The following is a 21964-nucleotide window of genomic DNA, read 5'->3' on the forward strand; positions in this document are numbered from 1 at the left end:
TTCTAACAAAATTCACTGGTCTTAAAGACTTTCACTAATAATCATAAAAGCCACCTGTGATAATTAATTTCAAAAGTGAAAGTAGAGAAGAAATATTCAATAAAAGACCTCAAGCTCATCACTTACATTCTTATATTTCATGCTGATTCCAAAGGTCAATGAAACTCAATTTACTGTTCTTACACAATAATCCTCGTCAATCTATTCGGACCAAGATTAAAAGAAAAACAACTGATAGGAGCTTTGCTAAGGGAGAGGCTGCAGTCAATCTGCTTATATATGTGGCAGATTAATAACAATTAACAAAACTATGACAGGAACTTTCTAATAGGTACGATAGTTTCAAGTTCTGCTTTGTTTCATAGTCCTACTTGCTTATGTCAGCACGGCAGCTTTATTCTTCTTATGTATTTGCATGCAGCAGCAACAATTTCCTGTTTTTACCTCTTCCTCAATTCTAAGATTTATACAGTGGGATAGTCACACTTGTCCTAGAAATTATTCTTCCTTTACACTATATTTCATCCTCTGCAGTCAAATTCCCTCTTGCTGCACATAACCTGCTACCTTGTCCGATCTCCACTGAGCACCCACTATCCCTGCAGGCAGACTATGCTTTCCTTGGCTTTTTCTTTTCATACCTTGAGCTCAATCATATATTGAAGTGTATGAGATGGATAATTTCACTGTTTTCCATTATATTGTAACACTGGATGCACAGGGGTGCTACATTTCTCTGAATAAAAAATACTTGCAACGTTTCACTGTAAGATCATCCAATTCTCATCTCTTCTGCATTAGGAAAAACTGAAGCATTTGGTAAAGATGGTGATATGGTGTAAAATCAAAATACATTTGATTATTAACATTACTACTCTTAGATTGATATTCCCTGTTCCTCCTCCCAATCTGATTCAGTCACCCACTAGCCCTATTTAGATTGCACTTCCACAGAGTTTCCTCTCAGCAGCAAAAGCAGCAAAGCAGTACTCTCCATAACTACTGCCAGCATGGCAAAGTGATTAAAATAAGCCAAATTAACAAGGAAATGTTGCCAAAGGGGACAGTTCTCACTGGTTGCTCTCAATCCACGAGTACAGAGTACTCTATTGCTAATAAAAGCCAAAGTGAGGTAATTCAGGTGGATGACAAACTGATCAACTCACTGAAGTTAGAGCTGAGCTACCAACTCAATAAAATGAGAGCAAGTAGGGGTTGGGGACTGAAATGTGCTACAGCACTAAATGCAGTGCTCCATCATCAGCTTAGTTCAGCTAGGACCCACTTCCATTGCATCCTGTCTCCTCTCCAGTCTTGTAGAATTCTTTGTAAGATCCTGAAGGGAAGCAGGTTTGTTAAAAAAAAAAACAAACAAACAAAAAAAAAACCCAGGAAGATATGAACAAGACAACACAACAATCCACAAATCCAGAACAAAAACCAAACCATGGGAGAGGGGTCTGAGAGGAAGAAGACGATGAACATGCAGAAAAGAGTTAAATAAGAATTTCATCAACAATGACCCAGTTTTATTTGTCATCACTGTGCCTCGCATAGAGAAGCTAGCTTAATTTTCAAATTCAATTTCATCTGTTCAGTTTATTTTGTGGTTTTAGAAATCACTTACATTTTGCACAAAATATCATAGAGCACAATGTTAGCATGCACTCTGGTGTGGGCTTTTGTCCCCCAAATGTCAGCCCTGCTCACATGACTACACAGTACAGTATTCTTTTTTGAATGAAAAGCTAAGACAACTTCCTTTCCAATTATACTTCTTTTTGGCTTATATCAGCATTCTTGTGTCCTTTGGAATCTGGAAATCAGAGCAGGGAATAAAAGGTCAACAGGAAAAAACCCAAACCAAAACAAAAAAAAACCAAAGCCAAACAGAAAGGTAGTATCTTACACTGTTTTCTTCCCAGCAAAAGGCAGCAGGCACAGTACATAAAATGGACACATGCAACTAATTGAATTTCATCTGAATTTGCCAGTTTAATCAACATGCTGAACACTTACCTGATGTAAGCATTTTATTTGGCACTGTTCTTTATTTTTTTCTCCCCCTAAAAAATACTCTTTAGAAACTAAGACCTTCAACAGAGAGTAAGGGAATATGAAACAGTGGCTAGGAAAAGCAAAGCTGGTAATTATTCAGGAAAAAAACTTTTCCAAAATAATCTGCTACCAGTCACCATGGACAATTAACTACAGTTTGCAAGCCACAAAGTAGCCTTCCCTACAGAAAAAGAAATCCATGGTGACAGTTAAATAAGCATGAACCTTAACAAGCACTTCAAATTCTTATTCTACAGTCAACAATTAAGGCTTCAAGAAAGCTTAGTACACTGAATAACAATCTCAGTTTTCCCCATCAACTTCACACATTACCACCTAATGCTGAAATGTTGACAATTAAGCTATTCGCTCTTCAGGACAAAACCTAAAAAAAATGCAAAAATTCTTACTAAAAGAGAAGTAAGTTTGAGACAGTCTTACATCTGAAGGAGAACATACTATTGTGATAGCCTTTACCTCCAGAAAAAGCTTTTCTATTTACTCAATAAGAATATTGATTATTTAAAAATACATCTTCAAACCTATCAAAAGCTTTATTTAGATAAAAGAGTGTATTTTCAGCATAGGTGTGCTGAAGTTCAGTCACATCTACCCTTTAATAAAGAAAATACATTCACAACATCTTTCACAATCTAAAGCATACTGCTAAGATTGAAAGCAATCAGCCTTGAATGAAAGATGGATTAATAGCAGTTCTAAAACCATTAGGTACAGACTCTATTGTCATGCTTTTGTTTAAAGCAAGGAAAGAAAGGGAAAAAAAAGTAGAGAGTGTCTAGGTCAGTAAAGTCATCAGTAGTTGATGGATGCACTTAGAGACATCAGAGAAAAAAGGAAAACTGGCAGAACATTATACCCACTTATGAGATTTTCTATGTTAAAGATAGAAAAAGGCCTCAAGATATGCAGTAACTCTACCTTGTTCGGTGCTGAAGGTTTTCTATTTTTAGATATACATGTCAAAGACACATTTAACCCCAAAAGTGCAGCTTGATGCATCATCACAACATTAATTCCTACACATTGGCAGAATTAGAAATAGTCATTCTACCATGTATATCTTCTGGCAACATTCCCTACCAGTAATAACTGTGATCTCTGGGTAAGGAACTAGGAGGTAAGGGAGATGGAAGAATTGATGCATACCATTTAGTGACTGCTAGCAGTTGTGTGAGCAGGAAATGCAATGTTTAGATCAGCAAAAACAGCCAATATAACAGCTTCCTGTAACCCAAAGAGCTGCCCCTCTCCCCAGCAGCCAGGGCTGTACACTCTCGCTGCTTCTACTGTTGCAGCTCTTGAGGTTCCAAAAAGGGTCACGTCTGTGAGCTGCTGAGGGACTTGAGATGGGCACAGCTGCCTCCTGAAACCCATGCTGAGCTTCTCCCACTGCACACTCACAGTCAGACTGGTGGGAAGCCCTAAGCAGATTCTGCTGGTTATTCATTCTGAATCAGGCATAGATGGTGGGGTTCAGTAGCACTGCACCACAGGGATGAGGATCAGCATCTCCCATTTCAGGCAACAGTTTGCAAAGCAAGATTGAATAATACATTGGTCTTAACTGTTGTAGCTAACCCTGACTCAAGTGAACTCTTTGCTCTCCACAGGAGTGTAGCGGAGAAAAGACACTCCTCATCTAGGCTCTAGGGGTGACAAAATCAGCTTTACCTTGGCAGGTAAAGTGGAGACTGAACTGGCAGGAAGAAGATGGCTGTGTGTCAGTCTGTAGGGTCTGACAGGGACGGCAGACTGAAGATGGCAGCTGGAATATTCAGAGAATAGGAAAACATCACAACTTTGCACAAACAGAATGAGAGACAGTTCAAAAGCTAAAGTAAGTAAATAGCCTAAAAGGTAATCTCTTTTCTCTTCTTAAACTGTTGATTTGTTGATAGAATTGGATTCACATTCCCTAATCTCTAAAAGGGAATTTACTTGTCATGTTTCATGCCACTATCACCAACAGTATTTGTTTTTTCCAAGTGTTCAGGAATACATTCAGTGCAGGTAGCTCAGTGAGCAGATGCAGCTCTGAGCAGATTGAGCTCTGGGTGGCAGGAGCCTGAGGCAAGAGGCTGAGAACTGGCACTGACCCTTTGTACAGCAAAGGGCCCAGGGACCTGTGGCACCAGCCAGGTGACTCAGAGACACAGCAGGAGCCAGTGACTCAGCAGGAAGACCCCAGACTTTCCAGCACTTAGACCATAAGGATAAAAAACCCAGGGTTTGCTTTGTTCGGGGTCCTTCCTAAGAGGCAACAGCTCAAATTATTATTTTGTTATTGCAACACGATTAAATTATTTTAAGGATCCGGATGTCTGAGACTCTGCTATGGGAAAGTCAGGGTCGAGCCAGTAAAGAAACCTTGTCTAACCATCTCAGTGTGGGGGGTGCGGCTGTGAAGGGGCTGTGGTCCCAGCTCAAGTGGTGTGAGTGTGATTCCCACTCCAGTGGCACCCGGATGGTCAGATAGGAAAGTTGCCTCAACACAAGTGCCAAAGGCCTCAGCTGCACATTAGCACCTCCCAAACTCAAAGAAACATGCTGTTGTACTGCTTCCTCACTCCATCTGCCCTCACTGCACACTTGCAATGCTTTTTTCAGTTAAAGAATCTGCCATACTTGGACATCATTCTCAGTTTTGAACTAACTCTTCAAATTCCCAGAGCGGGTAATGACAATATAAAAGCACACCATCAACATAACTAGATGCACAGAAGTACCAGAAGTAGGATACAGGCACTTAAAGCCATCCCCAGGCTGAATCACTATATCAAAGTTTCACTTAATGGCATCACAGCCAAGGAAACCCCATGCTACTTACAAATTAGTTGGTCCAAAAAACTAAAGAGGGAAAGGGAAGAATTGTCTCTCATTGTACACAACATTTGCCTTATCTTCTGCTTGCCCCACGGATGATACACAGCATCACAGAAAATGCATGCTTTAACATTTGGGAGTTGTTTCCCTGCTCCCTGCAGTGGCACATCAGCAACACAATAATCTGCAGTTGACTGTAGAATAGAGATAAAACCAAAACACTTCTGACTGAAGTCCACATTCAGAAACAGCTAAAAAGAACTGGTATTTGCAAAGTATGAAATGAAAGAATACTGAAAATCCTCCCTGATATCAGAGGTCATTATTGTTGGCATTTCTGCAGTGCCTAGAGGCCCCTCAGAGCAAAACAGCAGTTTACATCAGTCTCCATCCACCAAATAGTTCCAATCAAAACCAGAAGCATGAAAAAGACAAAGCACCAATGCAAGCCTCTACCACTACCCACCATGGAAAACAGATTAAGAATCTGTTCCATGGAGAGGAATGGGAACAGGCAGTAAACATATTGCTGCATTTATTAGTCTCAGACAGCCTGACCTGGCCAATCAATTACACATACATACACATGCAAAAGACAAAATTTTGTTAGCAAATTTATTCCAGATCTCAGATTTCTACTGAAACAATAGTTTTAACTGGTCCTAGTTATCAACATTCATCTATATTTGGGTAAACTGAGCCAGAGAGCAAGAGCTTCACTTCTAGAGAGGAGCAACAGGCTTCTAAAAGTCCAAGACCAATTAAACAGAATGGCTAAAAATAAAACACACATACTCCAATAATTTGCTTTTAATCCAAAAGATAAGACTTTTTTTCCAGATCACACAGTATTTGCTTGTCAGAATATCACTTTGAACATAACCATATATATATGAGAGTAGTCTATCCTAATTGTTCCAAGTATGATTTTTGAGGTAAATGCAGCTTCTGAAACACAGTCTCCTAACGCAAGGTTTCAACTCCATCAGACATGGATAACCATTTCAATACCAAACGCAGAGGCTGGTTAGCCAGTAAGGTAGAGGAAAGAATCAAGTTTGAGATCCAAACCCTAAACTCAAAGTGTCAAAACAATCCCCAAAATGTAGACAGCTTCAAGTGAGGGGTGCTCACTTCAGACCAAGCCTGATTCCTCTCTGTGCTCCTCTGTGCATGCTGACTAGACTCCACCAAATGTAAGAGGAGTTTACATACCTAGCTTAGACAAAGACATGCAATTTAAGTTGCCTTCATCAGCAAACTGAACTCTACGCACGGAACTCAGGGAAAGACAGACCTCACTGCCCCAGGCCACCCTTTTCCCGACTCTTTGAATAAAATTCCTTCTCTTCCTAATGCTGATAATGCAAGAAACTCCTTTCACACATTATCAAGGCTACTACAGTCCCACACTCTTTTTGTGACTGTGACACTTCTCCCAGTGCTCCACAATTATGTTATTTTTCAAAATGGAAAGGACAAAAATTCCCACTTGTAGAGAAAGGTGGAGGTGATTCTGCCACTCCACTCTGGTGAGGCCCACCTGCAGTGCTACATCCAGCTCTGGGGTCGCCAGCACAGAAGGACATGGACCTGTTGAAGTGAGTCCAGAGGAGGTCACCAAGATGATTAGAGGGATGGAATACCTCTCCTGTGAGGAAAGGCTGAGAGATTTGGGATTGTACAGCCTGAATTAGAGAAGGCTCTGGGTGACCTAATTGCAGCCTTCCAGTACCTGAAAGGAGCCTACAAGGAAGATGGAGGAGACTTTTTACATGGACATATAGTGACAGGACAAGGGGGAATGGCTTCAAACTGAAAGACAAGAGATTTAGATTAGATATTAGAAAAAAATTCTTTACTGTGGAAGGATTGAGGCACTGGAACAGGTTGCCCTGAGAAGCTGTGGGTGCCCCACCCCCGTAAGTGTTCAAGGCCAGGCTGGATGGAGCTCTGAGCAACTTGGTCTAGTGAAAAGTATCCCTGCCCATGGCAGGGTGGCTGGAATGAGAGCATCTTTATGGTCCCTTCTAAAACAAACTGTTTTGTGATTTATAACGACTACAGCAACTGCCAATCAGTTTTGTTCAGAAGTGTCCAGCAAACACGAGGCAGATTAATAAACTGTTATAACTCAGGTGAAATACACCTTTTCCAGACCTGCGCTGTCAACAATGGAGCATTTTCCATTTTAAAGGCTAAATCTGTTCCATAGTACATTTTGTAATCCCTCTAATCATAATGCTATTATTTTCTTGACCAGGGAATTCTGTATTTTTCTGTCCCCAACAAGGCAGCTGTGTCATTAAAATACTGCTTTAATTTTGAAGCCCTTAAAGTAGCTTCAAAGTGGAAGCAAAGGGTTTAGACAGCTTTGTGAAACAGCTTCACAATGAGGCAAGCAGCAGAACTGGCACTGTAAGTACATTATGCATCCACATGCTGTACTGAATTGCTTTTTCCTCTAAAAGCTGCTCCATCCTTTTATCTACATTTCTTTTTCCCCGAAGTGAAGTTCTTTTAAATAAGGTGTCTGTTTCTACAGTATTAGCCATCCCACTTATTACTAGAGTACGACCACAGCTTTTTACTGCTTATGTTTGCTAATATGTACTGCAATTGCTGCTCCTTTTCACACTAGTGTAATGGGAAAGAACACAAATTTCCCATTGATAATTTTCACAGGACAACAGAAGCCAGACCAGACTACACTTCCCTCCTTATGCTCCCTCAGCTGCCTCTTTGTAACCATCTGCTCAAGGCAGCCCTATACAAGGACTGGCTCCCTGCAACAGAAGCCCCCTCATTGCTGTGCATTTGTGCAGCCCCGAGCACACCTCAGGGTCACAGACTGCACCACTTCCCAGGGGCCAACACCTCAATGTCCTCCACATGCAAGCACTTGTGTGCATGCAACTACTGAAAATGTTTTCATCCTTATTTTTTTCTGAAAGTCACAGTCCAACTGTTAAAAAGTCCAGCTGTAAAAAGCCCAACAGAAATTCTTCTTCCTAATATCACCTGATGGACTGAAGTCATAAATAGAGAATGCTTGTACAGGTGAACTTCATAAAGGCCCTTAGTTTGGAAAGTCAATCAATAGTGTCTTTGTGAATAAACTTCACCTGTTCTACTTATACCACCTGAAGAGCTAAGAATTAGTCTGAGCTCATTATTTTGATTTCCTGTGGGGAGAAAATAATCCCAACTTTGAGATGAGGGGCAAAGGAGAAGGACACAAATAATGGTCCTTCCCACCTGCCCTTCCATTCCCTCACTGTCCTGAACAGAGCACAACACACTAACTTGTCAAGATCTCCCACTTCCGAATGGCTGCCATCAGGGCAGATGACATTTTTCAGAATCCCCAGGCAGGCAGTCATTGTGAACAGAGTGAACAGGACAAGCCAGATCTTTCATGCTGAATGGAGAAACCTTGCTGTAAAAATGTGGGCCTCCATATTGAACTATTTATACCAAGAATGGATGACACAACAATGGCAAAAATCATGCTACAACAAGAATACACTTGGATTTTGAATCAGACATTTGTCCTCCTGTGGTAAGCTGGCTTACAGGACCCCAACAGAGAGAGATGTTTCTTGTTTTTCTTGCTTGTGAGAGTGTGGATTCTGAACTAAGCAGCTATATTTTGCCCTACAGGTAGGGTTACTTCAGCACTACATTCACTCCAGTGGAATCGCAGAATGATAAAAGAAACATCACTCTCAGTGAAATGCAAAAAGTCACCCAGCACTGCTGTGTCACAGATAAGAGGTTTGTTCACTGCACGGTTCTGAAACTTCAAGCTTCAGCCAGAGGTCACAATCGTGAATGACAGGCTGAGAGAGGAAGGGATGCATACGCATCAAACATTCCAGCCCCCAATTTACATGGATACTTCTAACTATGCAACACATGAAAAAGTCTATTGAAAATGAAGATAGAAGTAGGCACACTAATTACTCTGTACTACTAATAATCACAGGATGAGACACTAGAAAGGCAGATTGCCCTGAAGTGTAATTATTTCAGCTATGTGATAGTAACATTTACCAAATATTTTTAAACCCACTTCAGACGTACTGTACACTGAGATTCTGTGCCCAATTTTGTTAGTCATAAAGATGACCCAATGCAGTAAGTGGTGTTTTGTCACTATTGCCGTCAGAGTAGGGAGAGGGGAAAAAAAAAATCACATTCACACCGTATCTATTGACTTTCATTGTGTTGATCTGATGTGGACCCTGGTAATCTGTTAACTACTTCTCCACAAAAGTAAGCTAAGAAAAGCAAACTATCTATCAGTAAAGTAACATTTCCCCATCCAAGGTCAGCACCTCACTCAGAAACACACTGAGATCTGCAATTCAAACACCCTGATACTGATACACAATTTAAAAATTTTAAAGCAATATCTGGAGGAGTGGAACAGACCAGCCGGGGTTTTGTTGAACCTTCACTTCAACAGAAAAATGTTTCTTAACTTCAGTCAGTCCAATCTGGGCTTCTTTTGCCATATCCTGAGGTCCTGTGGCCACCAGAAGTCTCACAAGAGGAAGATAATAGGAAGACAACACAAAATGGCAAAACCTCATTGTCCCGGTTCAGTGGGCATTGGTGTTTCTCAAATGCAAAAAGTTAAAAAAAAAAAAAAGGGGCGGGGGGGAGATAGAATGGTTTGGGCTGGAAGGGACCATAATGATCATCTAGTTCCAATCCCCTGCCATGGGATCAGACTGCTTAGAACCTCACCCAGTCTGGTCTAATACTGTCTTTCTCATCCAACCCATCTGATAAGCTTGACCAGACAGGATAAACATTGTGAAGCAGAAGCCACTGATTACAAAACTGGAGAATTCTTCTAGAAAATTACTTTTCCTAGTCTCTTGTTAGAGAACAGTACTGGGACATTTTTTTACTTAAATAACTGACAAAATTTTAGTATTTCTAAGAATCCTGTAACACCCTTATTACTCAAAAGCCTTACTCTTCTGCTTGGACTTTTCACCACACACTTGACACACCCCACCCCTCCCAAATACATTCCGATTGAGCAGATCCCTTCCAGGGAAGCCAGAGGAGCTGTTTCCACCCCAGTCAGTCCTGAACTGGGCCCAGTAAGCTGAGATAACTTTTTATCCTGTTGGTACTGAGTTCAGTCAGCCCTTCAGTGTTGTTCAATATAATTTTGAAAAAACTAGTTTTTTAAGAGAGCAAAAGCAACCAAAAGAACTAAGGAGCTACACAGCAACAAAACATAGTCTACTGGCGACTATGTAGCATTTATCAACAGAAGACAACATAAAAGCTTCTCACTTCTTTTACCAGTTTCTTTTCATAGTTTTCATGAACATTTTAAAGGACTGTTAATTTGTCTCTAGTCAGATAAAAAAACCCCTGCAATCGCTAACACAGCATAAAAAGCCTAACAGCAGTCAGTGGTTGCCATAAAAAAGCCTTTATTATTTGCTATTGCTGCTGCCACATAATGAGACAAAATGTGTCACCAGATATGCACACCTTACTTAGGGATCAAAACTCCCTGAATAAATAACCTCCTAATGAGCGACAGCCCAGATTTGGGTCTCACTCTCACCATTAACAAGGCTTTGTGAGTGCAACATGTGGGAGGCCTTCATAAAAGCCAATTCTGCTGTAAGAGATCATTTTCTGAACCTCCTTAGAAAAGCTGCCTTCTGTTAAAGTCTATACTGAGAAGTAAAGGACTCCAAAAGTATAGCAAAACTTTTGTTAGTTTGTTTTTAACAGAACTCTACTCTGTGACTATGATATTAAAACCAAACAGATCAGACATAAGAGGCAGAAGTAGCATTTCAATGAAAAAGACAAGAATTCCAGAAAACACACATAATAGTGGTTAAATATAGGTGGTTAAAGAAATAATTTATATTTTTAAAATGTATATTAAAAACCACCCTTGCTTTCTCCAGTGAATTCTTCTGCTCTGTAAGTGACCACTCAACCACCTGAATTGTTTTTATATACTATGAATGCTGAAAAATCAATTACTGATCAAGAAAATGTGTATATTGATATACATAAATAAAAAATGAAGCATTTTTACACTTCATATATTTTCCTTAATTTGTATTATATCCTGTACATTATCAGAGTCTGACTGGATTATGCACATCAGTTTAGCTATGAATAATCTTGGCCATTTTTGGACTTGCACATATTTGTAACAAGGTGGTTCCTTAGGGAACCAGCTGAGGGAGACTAAAATAATTGTTCCATTTTCCATTATAATTCTACCTCAGTCAGCCTACAAATACTAGATTCCATATTCATCAGGAACTTATTTATAAGTGATCCTTCACTGAAGCTACACCTTCTGTTGTCTGCATCCCAAATATACAAATACTTGTACTCCCATATTTATGTTACAGTAGCTGCATAAAAAGGAACTTTAAATCTGGTTGTAATCCATGAGTTACTACTGTTCCTTAATCCCATATCTGAGGACAGAAAAAGAAGGACACACTTCATTAGAAAGAAGATTTTGTTTGTTTCTTTGGACAGCAAAACCAGATGTTTAAAGTGCTGGAAGTGGTCTCAATGAAAAATTAGAAAGCTGAAAGCAGGAACGAGAGCCTAGGAGGCATCTTAAATAATACTCAATACATTGCATTGCTTTGTGCAACACAGGTCTCACTAGTGTGAATAGGAGGTATGTGTTAATATTATTTGAATATATAGGATTACAAAGAAATCCTTTTAAAAACAACTGTGCAATGGAAATATAAAACAAATGGCTCTGCTCACGATGTTTTATTTACAATACTTCCTTGTATTCCTGCTCATCTTTCCACTGTACATACATGACTGCATGGATGAAGTTTCCTAGTGACAGCTTAATTCAACTCTTAAAGCTACACAAGTTAAAATCCAACTCCATATTCACATTTTAGAGGATAAAGCAAAGCAATTTTTAAATTTAAGGCAGAGCAAGCCAGAAAAGACAGGCCACCTCAGGCTGTAACATATAAATCCAGATGAAAAACATCACTAAATTAATACACACATAAAAGACAAAGTTACTAACAAGGCAGCAATACATTCAGAAAAATATTCCATTCCATTTGCTTGCTACTATTATGCTAAGCTTATACCATTAAGCAAAAATTCAGTTTGTTTGTTTGTTTGTAAACCTGAAGCGTGCCCAGTTTTCTAAATAAAGTTACTGCAATCAGATATGGAAAACCAATAGTTGATTTCAGTACTTTGAGAGCTTCCCCTCTTCCCCAGCTATCACCAGCAAGGACAGCCTGTTTTATATTCATCAGTCCAAAAATTACAGCTCAAGACAGTGAAAACAGGCTCCCTTACATTAAATCACTGATGTATTTCACTCTGATTTTTCATTAGGATAAGTCTTCTGCAAGCAAAGACAAGTTTGATCTGACTGTATTCCATGTCAACTACACATGAGCCCATTCTCAGTTGGGAGCCCTATTGCACCATTTAGCTTCTTCACTCCCAAGCTTGTAAGACCTGCTCCAAGTTTAACACACCTCCTCAGCTTTCAATATGGGGCAGATTTTCATTTGGTGATGTTGAAACATGAGCAGGGTTAGCTTGCCTTTGTGAAAAGCTGGGCAAACGCCTTATTGGCTGAGCTTTGTCTCAAAACGCATCCAAAATCTGGTAGTCTTGTTACCAAATGGATGTTTCAAAGCAGTAAGCACAAACCTGTTCCCCAAGGGTTCATGAGAAATCAGCAAGGTGCTTGATAATTGACCACCAAACCACCAGATTGCAAGTAGCAGGGGTTTTTTAATTGCTGCAAGCCTGTAATGGAGGATCTATTTTGATACATTAAGTCAGAATGAGTTAAATTGTATTAATTTTAAACTAGGTATTTTAGATAAAAATCAGAATGGAGAATTCATACCAAGCCTTTATTGTCAAGGCTACTGCTCAAAACATGTAATGCTATTTTATTCTAAAAGTGAAATACATCACAACCAAATGTCTGTTATTTGTTGGATTTACTGTACTACTGGCAGTAGGAAATACTCCTATTTGTTCAGTCATTGAAATAATTTCTATTGCCTTTTTGAACCTGAAAAAAAAAAAAAAGACACTCATTTTATTTGCTTTAATAATTCCCCAAGTGTCAGATTCAGTAAAAACTCAATTCTCCTGCACAACTTACCCCCAAACTCCTCATTTTAGGCCTTTAAGAATCAAAAAGACTGAGAAGGCTTTTAAATAATTTTAATTTTAAAGAATTTTAAAGAATTCCCAGTTATTTTATAACATTCCCTTATCTTTCCTTTGACCCTGAGACCAGCTTCCCTGGTTAGAGCCTTATGCTAGGAACGCCAAGGTTGTGGGTTCAATCCCCATATGGGCCATTCACTTAGGAGTTGGACTTGCTGATCCTTGTGGGGTCCCTTCCAACTCAGAATAGTCTGTGATTCTAGTGAAAAATGTATCTAATATGACAAATTACTGTCCTATACCAAAGTATCTGGAGTACACACATTCACTTGCACTTGGTAGTCATGTCTGTTGCACTCACAAAAGAAGTAGAAGCTTATGAGTAAGAACAGACACTACATTTGTTTTCAGAAACTCATCTCTGAACTATGTTTGTTCACTGTTGTATCAGACACAGAAGAACTGGCCTGCTATTTTACCTAAAATTAGTCAACAGTTTATTAAAATCAGTCACCCATATAAAAATCCACATATTCATATATCCATAGAACTTTCCTCCTTCTTTACCTGCCCCAAGCAAACAAAAAAAACCCTCAAGAAAAACATTTATACCCATTCTGCTTGTTACCCAAGTCATTTGGAAAAAGAGTTTCCATAGTGCCTGAAAAAGAGAGATTCCATTATTTTAATTATCTTCATTTAGAGAAAAATAGAATAGTGCAATATCCAAGATGTGTGTGTGCTACAACTCCATAGCAGTACCTTGCTTCTGTAACATCCACCTCCTCAGACTGATATTTTTACACCTTTATAAGAAATGCTTTTTAAGAGAAGCCAGGACTTCAGGAAGCCTGGATTCTTAAAGGCTCACCAAAATAAATAAGAAGGCAATTGCACCTACCTTAGATATTTCTGGCTCCACTTGTCTCTTGGGTGACTCTTTGGACTCAGGCCCTTTTGGAGTACTAGTGTTCTTTACCGCAGGTGATTCAACTCCTTCACCTTCAAGTTGCAGATTAATGCCTTCTGTGGGGACTGGGGGATCAATACCATTTGGATTCAGATTGCAATGGATAGCTGGGAAAAAAATATGAGAAACACTGCTTTAGGAAAGAAGAACCCAATGTTTTAAACATTTAGCACGAACTACTGAGAAGTGCCATGTGGTAACCAGAGCTATGTCAGACCAAAGCAAATGAACCATCTGTACCTTGATGCGGATTCAAGGTGAGATATTTAAGAAAGAAAATGAGAGGAACGCAGCACTGTATAAATTTATTTTGTGCAGGCTACCGTGTCGAACTGTGCTCTGCTGGAGTCACTGCAGCATCCAAGACCCTCAACTTAGAGCTTTTACTAAGTATTCATCATTCAACCATACCTTTTTTCCTTTCTAGGCAAACTAGTTAAGGGTTTTCTACTACATTTTCAATTCCTACAACATTCTAGGTCTTAAAGAATGTGGGATAAATAAGCCGTGCACAAAAAATCAGCAAGTCAGTCTCTGCACAGAGTAATGACTTATCCAGCTGATTATCTATCCTTCAGTCCTTTGTACCACTCCAAGTTACCACCTACACCATCCTAACAAGCAAGAGAAATGTACTCCCTGGGAGTATATAATGAGGTGCAGACTAGTGACAGCAGAGTAAGGAAAGCATCCAGAGGAAAAAAAAAAACCAAATGCAAACGATACAACAGAAATGCCCATTTAGAACTATGGCAGTAGCTTGTTTTCTGCCCAAATTTTCACAGTTCCAGCACTCACATAGATAGTAGTGATTTTATAAATGTGTGAATCCTGAGGCAACTTCCCCTTTATGCAACTATCTGACTTTTGCACTTATGTTCCTGCATAACTGGGCTACTTTTAGCACTACTGGTAATTTAATGGTCCCAACTTGCCCTGTGTGCAAAAGAACTTTACTCAGATACTGTGATGCAATGTTTGATAGATCTGAGTAGAAACAATGTACATCTAAAATAAAAGCTGCCCTTTTACTCTTGCTTGGCTTAGAAGCAAAGGGTGGGGAGCTGGGGAAGAAATCAGAACTGCCAGTTTCTACCAGCTACAGATCAGCCCTTGAAAGCCTCTCACAGGAAACTGGCTCAAGCTGCAGTGAAAGCAAAGGGTTCTTTAACTATAGCACCTTTCAAAAATCTGTTCACCTTAAATCCTAGAGTCTTAATTGAAAACTCTGAGCCTAAGTTACAGCAATTCCTTGGTACAGAAGTAAAGCAGAGGCCAAAATGTTGACCTTTTTCCTTTGGGATCTGTAAAAGATAAGTGATCTCTGCAACCACTACAATACCTACATGTGCAAGCCAGGGACAGGAATACCTCCTATGGAAACTTAAAAACCAATTTGATTCTGTGGTTTCTATTTACATCAGTGTGCCCCAAGACACCAAAAAATTCTCTCTCCGAGATTATATCCACCTACTGTTATCTAGCTCCTCTAGATCACATTTACCTACCTGAAAGAAACAACTACTAACAACTTCTTTGCCTATCCTCCAGACCACAAAAAAGACAGACGTTATCCAGTAAGACTGACTATTTTCACAGCCCAAGGAAAATGAAAACCATTCTGTTAGTAACCAAATTAATTCCCTCCTTTACAAAAAATGTATATGTATCTTAACCAGCCTGTAAAAGTACTCCCAGCACACCCTGCTCCAGCAAGGGCTGATCAGCAGTGAAAAGACATTTGATACTAAATGTGATCCATAAAAATACTTCCAACTGTCTTCTGCAAGGATCTTGCCTAGCTGAATAGGAAGACTCCTGGAGACACCTTTGAAACCTTAACACACTACAGCAACATCCAGAAAGAGGCAGTTTTTGGCTGTCAGCCCAGTTCCAGTGCTCACCAAAGAGAAATTACATAGCACAGTGGGACTTAAAACTGCCTGGAAGAACACTGCCAGCAGCAAGTTTCCTGTGAATTGCAACTCCTCCCCTCCCAGTGTCCCCAAGCAATAGAGATTAGGGAGAAGGGTTGCATGGGATGAACAAGGAGATCCTTGTTGGTTATGGCACTAATTTACCATGCATTAGAGGGAGGAAATGATACAGGTTTTGATAACATGGCAGCATGATGAGTAACCTTATCTCCTTCTGTGTATAACCCATGACACATCTGGTGGATGAGGGAAAGGCTGTGTATGTCATCTGCCTGGACTTTAGTAAAGCCTGTCTCCCACAACATTCTCCTGGAGAAATGGCTTTTTGTGGCTTGGATTGGTGTACAGCCAGGTAAAAACCTGGCTGAGTGGCCAGGCCCAGAGAGTGGTGGCAAATGGAGTTATATCCAGCTGGTGACTGGTCACAAGTGGTTTTCCCCAGGGCGAATTCTATTTAGTATCAACAGTCTGGGAGAGGGGATCAAGGGTACCCCCAGAAAGTTTGCAGATGACACCAAGTCAGTTGGGAGTATTGATCTGCTGGAAGGTAGGAGGGCTCTACAGAGGAATCTGGACAGTCTGGAGTGATGGGCCAAGGCCAGTGGCATGAGGTTCAATAACACCAGGTGCTGGGTCCTGCACTTGAGTCACAACAACTCCATGCAGTGCTCCAGGCTGGGGAACAGTGGCTGGAAAGCTGCCCTTAGAAAAGGACCTGGAGGTTGACAGCAACTGAACATGAGCCAGCATGTGCCCAGGTGGCCAAGAAGGCTAACAGCATCCTGGCCTGTATCAGAAATTGTGGTCAGCAGGACAAGGCCAGTGATTGTCCCCCTCTACTTGGCACTGCTGAGGCCATAGCTTGAGTACTTTGTCCAGTTCTGGGCCCCTCACTACAAAAAGGACACTGAGGTGCTTGAGCGTGTCCAGAGAAGGGCAACAGAGCTGGTGAAGGGTCTGGAGCACAAGTCTGATGTGGAGCAGCTGAGGGAGATGGGGGTGTTTAACCTGGAGAAAAGGAAGCTCAGGGGAGGGCTTATCACTCCCTACAACTCCCTGAAAGGAGGCTGTAGCCAGGTGGGGGTCTGTCTTCTTCCAGGTAACAATAGGGCAAGAGGAAAAGTCATCAAGTTGTGCTAGGGGAAGTTTAGATTGGATATTAGGAAAAATTTCTTTATGGAAAGGGTTGTGAGGCATTGAAACAGGCTGCCCAGGGAAGTGGTGGAGTCACCATCCCTGAAAGTCTTTAAAAAACATGTAGACATGGAACTTGGGGACACAGTGGTGGACTTGACAGTGCTGGGTTAAGGGTAGGACTTGATTTTAAAGCTCTTTTCCAACTTCAATGGTTTTATAAATTTATAAGCACCTGGATGGCTTAAAAATGAAATAAGTCACTTGGCAAGATGCTGCTTGACCCTTAGCCCATCATGCATTCAAGAGTAATGAATGCTAGTGCTTTTTCAGCAATGCTTTTTACTGGGCTCCTTCAGGTTAGAAAAGAGGAAAAAATGGAAGAGGTTGCTAGCAATTGCACAGATGCCCACTACCTTTTAATTGAAAACAGGTAAGTGGTTAAAAGAAACACAGGCTGCCTCAGGGGACTCTTCGAGAGTTGTTAATGTTGGGGGGGAGGGGGAGAAGTGGGGAGAGACAGCTTTTTTATTTTCTAGGGGTATTTATTTCCTAAGGAGAATAAGAATCTCAGTCATTTGGCAAAGCTTATCTTTCTTTGTCATGACACGTCTTCAGGTAGCCAGCTCTATTATTTTCTTCTAGTGCTACCTCCAACCCTCAGCTACACAGAGAAGAGGAGTAAGGAATATTTGCTTGCATGGGACTGTTACTTCCTGTTACTCACAGAATACCTAGACCCATCTTCGTGGTGAACAGAGGTGGAGCTCCTGCCTTCTTTTAAATGTCAATACAAACCAAAATTGTTCCCTTTCAAGATTTGTTAAAGGCAGTGAAAGAGGTCAATGTTTGGTCGATAATTTATTCTCATCTTAAATCCATACCTTATATAATTTTAGCTAGATAAGGTCAGCTCTAAACTCCGGATCAACTATCAAACCTAATGGGGCTTGGGGGACTGACAGCACCCAGGGCTAGCATCCCATAGAACTGTGCCTAAACAGCTCTTAGAAAATAATGACAAATCGCTAACTTTACCACAGCCCAAGTGCTCCGAACTCTCTTAGCTGACATATCTTAAATCTCTTTTAGGACTTAATGGCATTCATCTGGAAAAAAATCTTCCTACAGACAAAGTAGTTTCTGGCTAAAATATTGTCCAGACCATTACTCCTCCTTGCCCGGGTATTGGCTAATGCTAGCTCATCCTGCCCTCTGCATTCAGACCATTTTCCCACACTACTCCTTTGACAATATCCCTACTCCCTCAGCACCTCTTCATTCTACCAAACGACATCCACCTCATCAGTCCCAAATTTTAACAGTACATCAAGACAACAAACACCCTCCAAATCAGCTCATAGTATCCAATACCAGCAGTATCATTAAACTTTGAAACAGAACCTCTTCCAACAGTCTTCCATACAATCTCAATATTCATGTATCATCCATGTCTTGGTAATACAACTATTCATCCAGTTTCAGATCACCTGTATTCACCTTCCCTGCTGAAAACCCCACCTCAGTTGATTAATGTCATGTCTCTCTTCATGGTCCTCTAACAATTGTCGTTCAACTTGTATTGAAAGTTTTCTGTGGTGGGAACTTGTTTCCTTTTGTGGAAGGAGGGTGGGTGTTCTGTAGAGCTCTGACTGCACAACAAGCACATAATGAATGGCGCTGGCTGACAATAACATAGATCCACAGATTACATTTATGAAACAAACTATTATTTAAAACAAAGGTACTTGAGTACTCTTGTACTCCTAACCTAATCGTAGAGAGGAATCTAATGGAAAATATCCTCTTTTCCAGAACTTAAAGAAAAGGCTGCTGAGATCTGCCAGGTTACAAGAGTGAAAAGCTCTGTGAGAAAAATAGTAAGTGGAGCACCCAAAATGGAAAAATGACCCCATATCTGTCCTAAAAACTAGGGAAATTAATGCAATGCACAGTGTACTTTTTACATACTGTGGAACACAAATGCAAGTCCTTTCCGTGTATACGGAGCAAGATAATTTGTTGCCCTGCAGAAGCTGGCTGATACATGTGAGCCAGTTCCATGCCCACACAGAGCCTTACAGAGTGCACATGCAGTTGGACAGGAGAGCTTGCAGGGCAAAAAGAATGCTCTGCCCCCCCTCCCCGGCACCACCTTCCTGCCATGCATGCCTGCCTCCCAGATGGCAAGCAGCCAAGAGACAGCTTGTCTGAGCATGCTTGATGGTACACAGAAGTTACCAATAGCCATCCTAAGTTCCTGGCATCTGGGGCAAGCCTTGTCTTTTCCTAGAGGGTACTCTGTGAATCCTGTCTGGAAAAAAGCCTGAAGGCACTCTTCAAAACACAGCCTTGATATATCCAAATTTTTGCATGGGCAGATGGGAAGTCTTTGTCTCTCCATCTGTAGGCTCAAGGCTTAGCAGATAAATCTATGATCACTCACTACCTCTGTGCACTCCCTGCCTACTGTGTCAAACATTTCATAACTATGTGCTTCAGTGGGAATACTGCTGGCTGCTTAATATTTTAAGCAGATCAATTAAGGCTATATTAAAGCATATTTGGCAAGTACTTGAGTTACATGCAATAACAATTGTTCTATTCTAAAAAGTGATCGAGTAAAAATAGCATCTTCTTACTCATGTGCCCTGTTCTGCATGCATCATAGTCATATGCTCGCTTTTGCTATTCAGACACAAAAAGCAGGCACAGGAGATACCCACCCAACTGCTAACAATCCTTACAAAACTTTCATGTATCAAATACTGGCAAACTTGCAAGCTCCATTTTACATATTCATTCCACAGATTTAGCTGCACAATGCTAAGAGGTAAATCCATACAATCCACCTGCTACTCCCACCATAAAATGCCACACTGTTGAAAAGGACAGACAAAAGTTCATCCATAGAGCTTGAACACTAACAGACTCAGGTTGGACATAGCAGGAACCTTACAAAAAGGGTCTAAATATCTCTTTTCAGTCATCTCAGTAGTCACAAAGATTTAACAGGTATTTCCAGGGCGAAAGACCTTTGGACAGCAGCTCTCACTGGACTTCTTCCTTCCATCTCTGCCCATTTCTTTGTCAAAAGCAAATCAAACCTCCAACAACAATAAATTTTGCAGTCAGCATTTTTAATGAGAGTTCTATACACTTCCAGATGCTGCATTTCAATCCAGAATAGTCAGACAGCATCCCTGAGGCTTTTTGCTTGCCTTTACTCACAATCTGCTTTACCTGCATTGTTTAGAGAGGAGACAGTCACACTGAGAATACTGAAGTCTTTTTCAGATTGAGATGCCTCCTCACACTGACCAAATGAGCAAGACGGATCTGCACTGCAAAGCCCTTCCTGTATTTCAAGAAGCTTATACTTCATTAGTAGCTCTGCATATCCCTAGGAAACATGGGATTATTTCAAAGATGTCTGACCTGAGCAGTTAGTACCACTTCTACACTAGTAAAAAACAAGATTTAAAACAGCAAATAAGGATGGCTTTAATTTGTACTATAAAACTTAGGAGTATTTTGACTACTTTGTCTGTCTTCCACAGTAATGAGTTTCTATAACTCCTATGGATGGTCTATCTGCCTCATCAATCAGCTTCTAGTTTTGAGAAACAGTCTAGCTTTTGCCTAGAAGACCTACTTCTCCATACAGTCCTCTCTCCACCCAATGTAAATTTGCACAGCTCCCCCAACACATCATGTTGGACCAGCTGAAAATGCAGTCCCAAGTTTCACATGAATACAATCTGCTGCTTATGTTGCAACCTAGTAAATATTGCTGGCAACCTGCTGAGCTAGTAATTTCCAAGATTTTGCCCGCTCTGTTCCTCAAACTTGTCTGTCTAATGGCCACCAAATCAGCAGCATTCACACAGAGCAAAGACGCCCAGCAAATCAGTCAGGACCTTTTCTACTTCAGTACAAATAACATGAATTTATCACAAGTTCCTGTAAGGCTGAAATCCCAAAGCACTTAACTGAAGTAATACTGGTGTCTAGCTATCTGCTTCTGTTGGTCAGCATCAAAAAGCTGCATTATGCAATTACAAACATGCTGTGCCAAAAGGCAGGCCAGTACTGAGCTGAGGAGTGCCCTGTGAACTGCTGCTACTGATGAGCTGTACCTGTAGCTTTGAGTACAAAGCTCAGATAGACACAGGCAGCAAGGCCTGGCAGACACAGACACACACCTGTACCTGCAGGTCCCTCCAGAGAGTTGCTTGTCTTTCTAGCTTCTCGTTATCATGACTACTAATCATTAATTAATCAGTTTAACAAAAAACCAGGCTTCTTACAAGAATTTTACAGTCAAGTCTTTGTTAATGCAGTGGGACATGCCCAAGCGTGGGCGGTATCTTGAAGGGCAAGAGAAGTGACAGCTCAGCAGCAAGGAAGTGGACATTGAACCAGTTCAAGACAGCAGGAAGGACAGAGCAAAGCAGAGACAGGTGTAGGAAGTGGATAGAGGCAGAAGGAGATAAAGGGTTCAGAGGAGGAGCCTTCATTTTAGTTTCTAACTGTGACTTGTGGGGCTTTTTGCCTTTTTTATCCCTTTAGAACTATTATCAACAAGAAAATTTAAGGTAACAGCATTCCTGAGGCAACTATCCCTGAACATCTCTAGCTAGGCAATGGGGTAGTCATCTCATGGTATCAAGCCAAATACTACTATAAGCCATTCGCTCTCTCCAGAAACAATGAAAAAATAACCAAAACTAAAGCCAAAGAAAAACACAGAAAAAGTATGTTTTCTGAGACAAGCTACTGCACTTCACATACATCTCTCAAACAAACTTCAGCTATAAGATGGTATAAA

General features: G+C 40.6%; 1 protein-coding gene across 2 annotated transcripts in view; it reads right to left on the reverse strand.

The window, feature by feature from the left end:
* SAMD12 (sterile alpha motif domain containing 12) overlaps nucleotides 1-21964 on the reverse strand; it is a 187332-nt gene that overhangs the window by 155097 nt on the left and 10271 nt on the right. For both annotated transcript variants that reach the window (XM_069005374.1, XM_069005373.1), the window contains exon 2: nucleotides 13994-14169. In XM_069005374.1, coding sequence (XP_068861475.1) covers nucleotides 13994-14169 — 176 coding nt within the window. The remainder of the gene's footprint in view (nucleotides 1-13993; nucleotides 14170-21964) is intronic.

This window comes from Aphelocoma coerulescens, chromosome 2 (assembly GCF_041296385.1).
Source record: "Aphelocoma coerulescens isolate FSJ_1873_10779 chromosome 2, UR_Acoe_1.0, whole genome shotgun sequence".
NCBI lineage: Eukaryota > Metazoa > Chordata > Aves > Passeriformes > Corvidae > Aphelocoma > Aphelocoma coerulescens.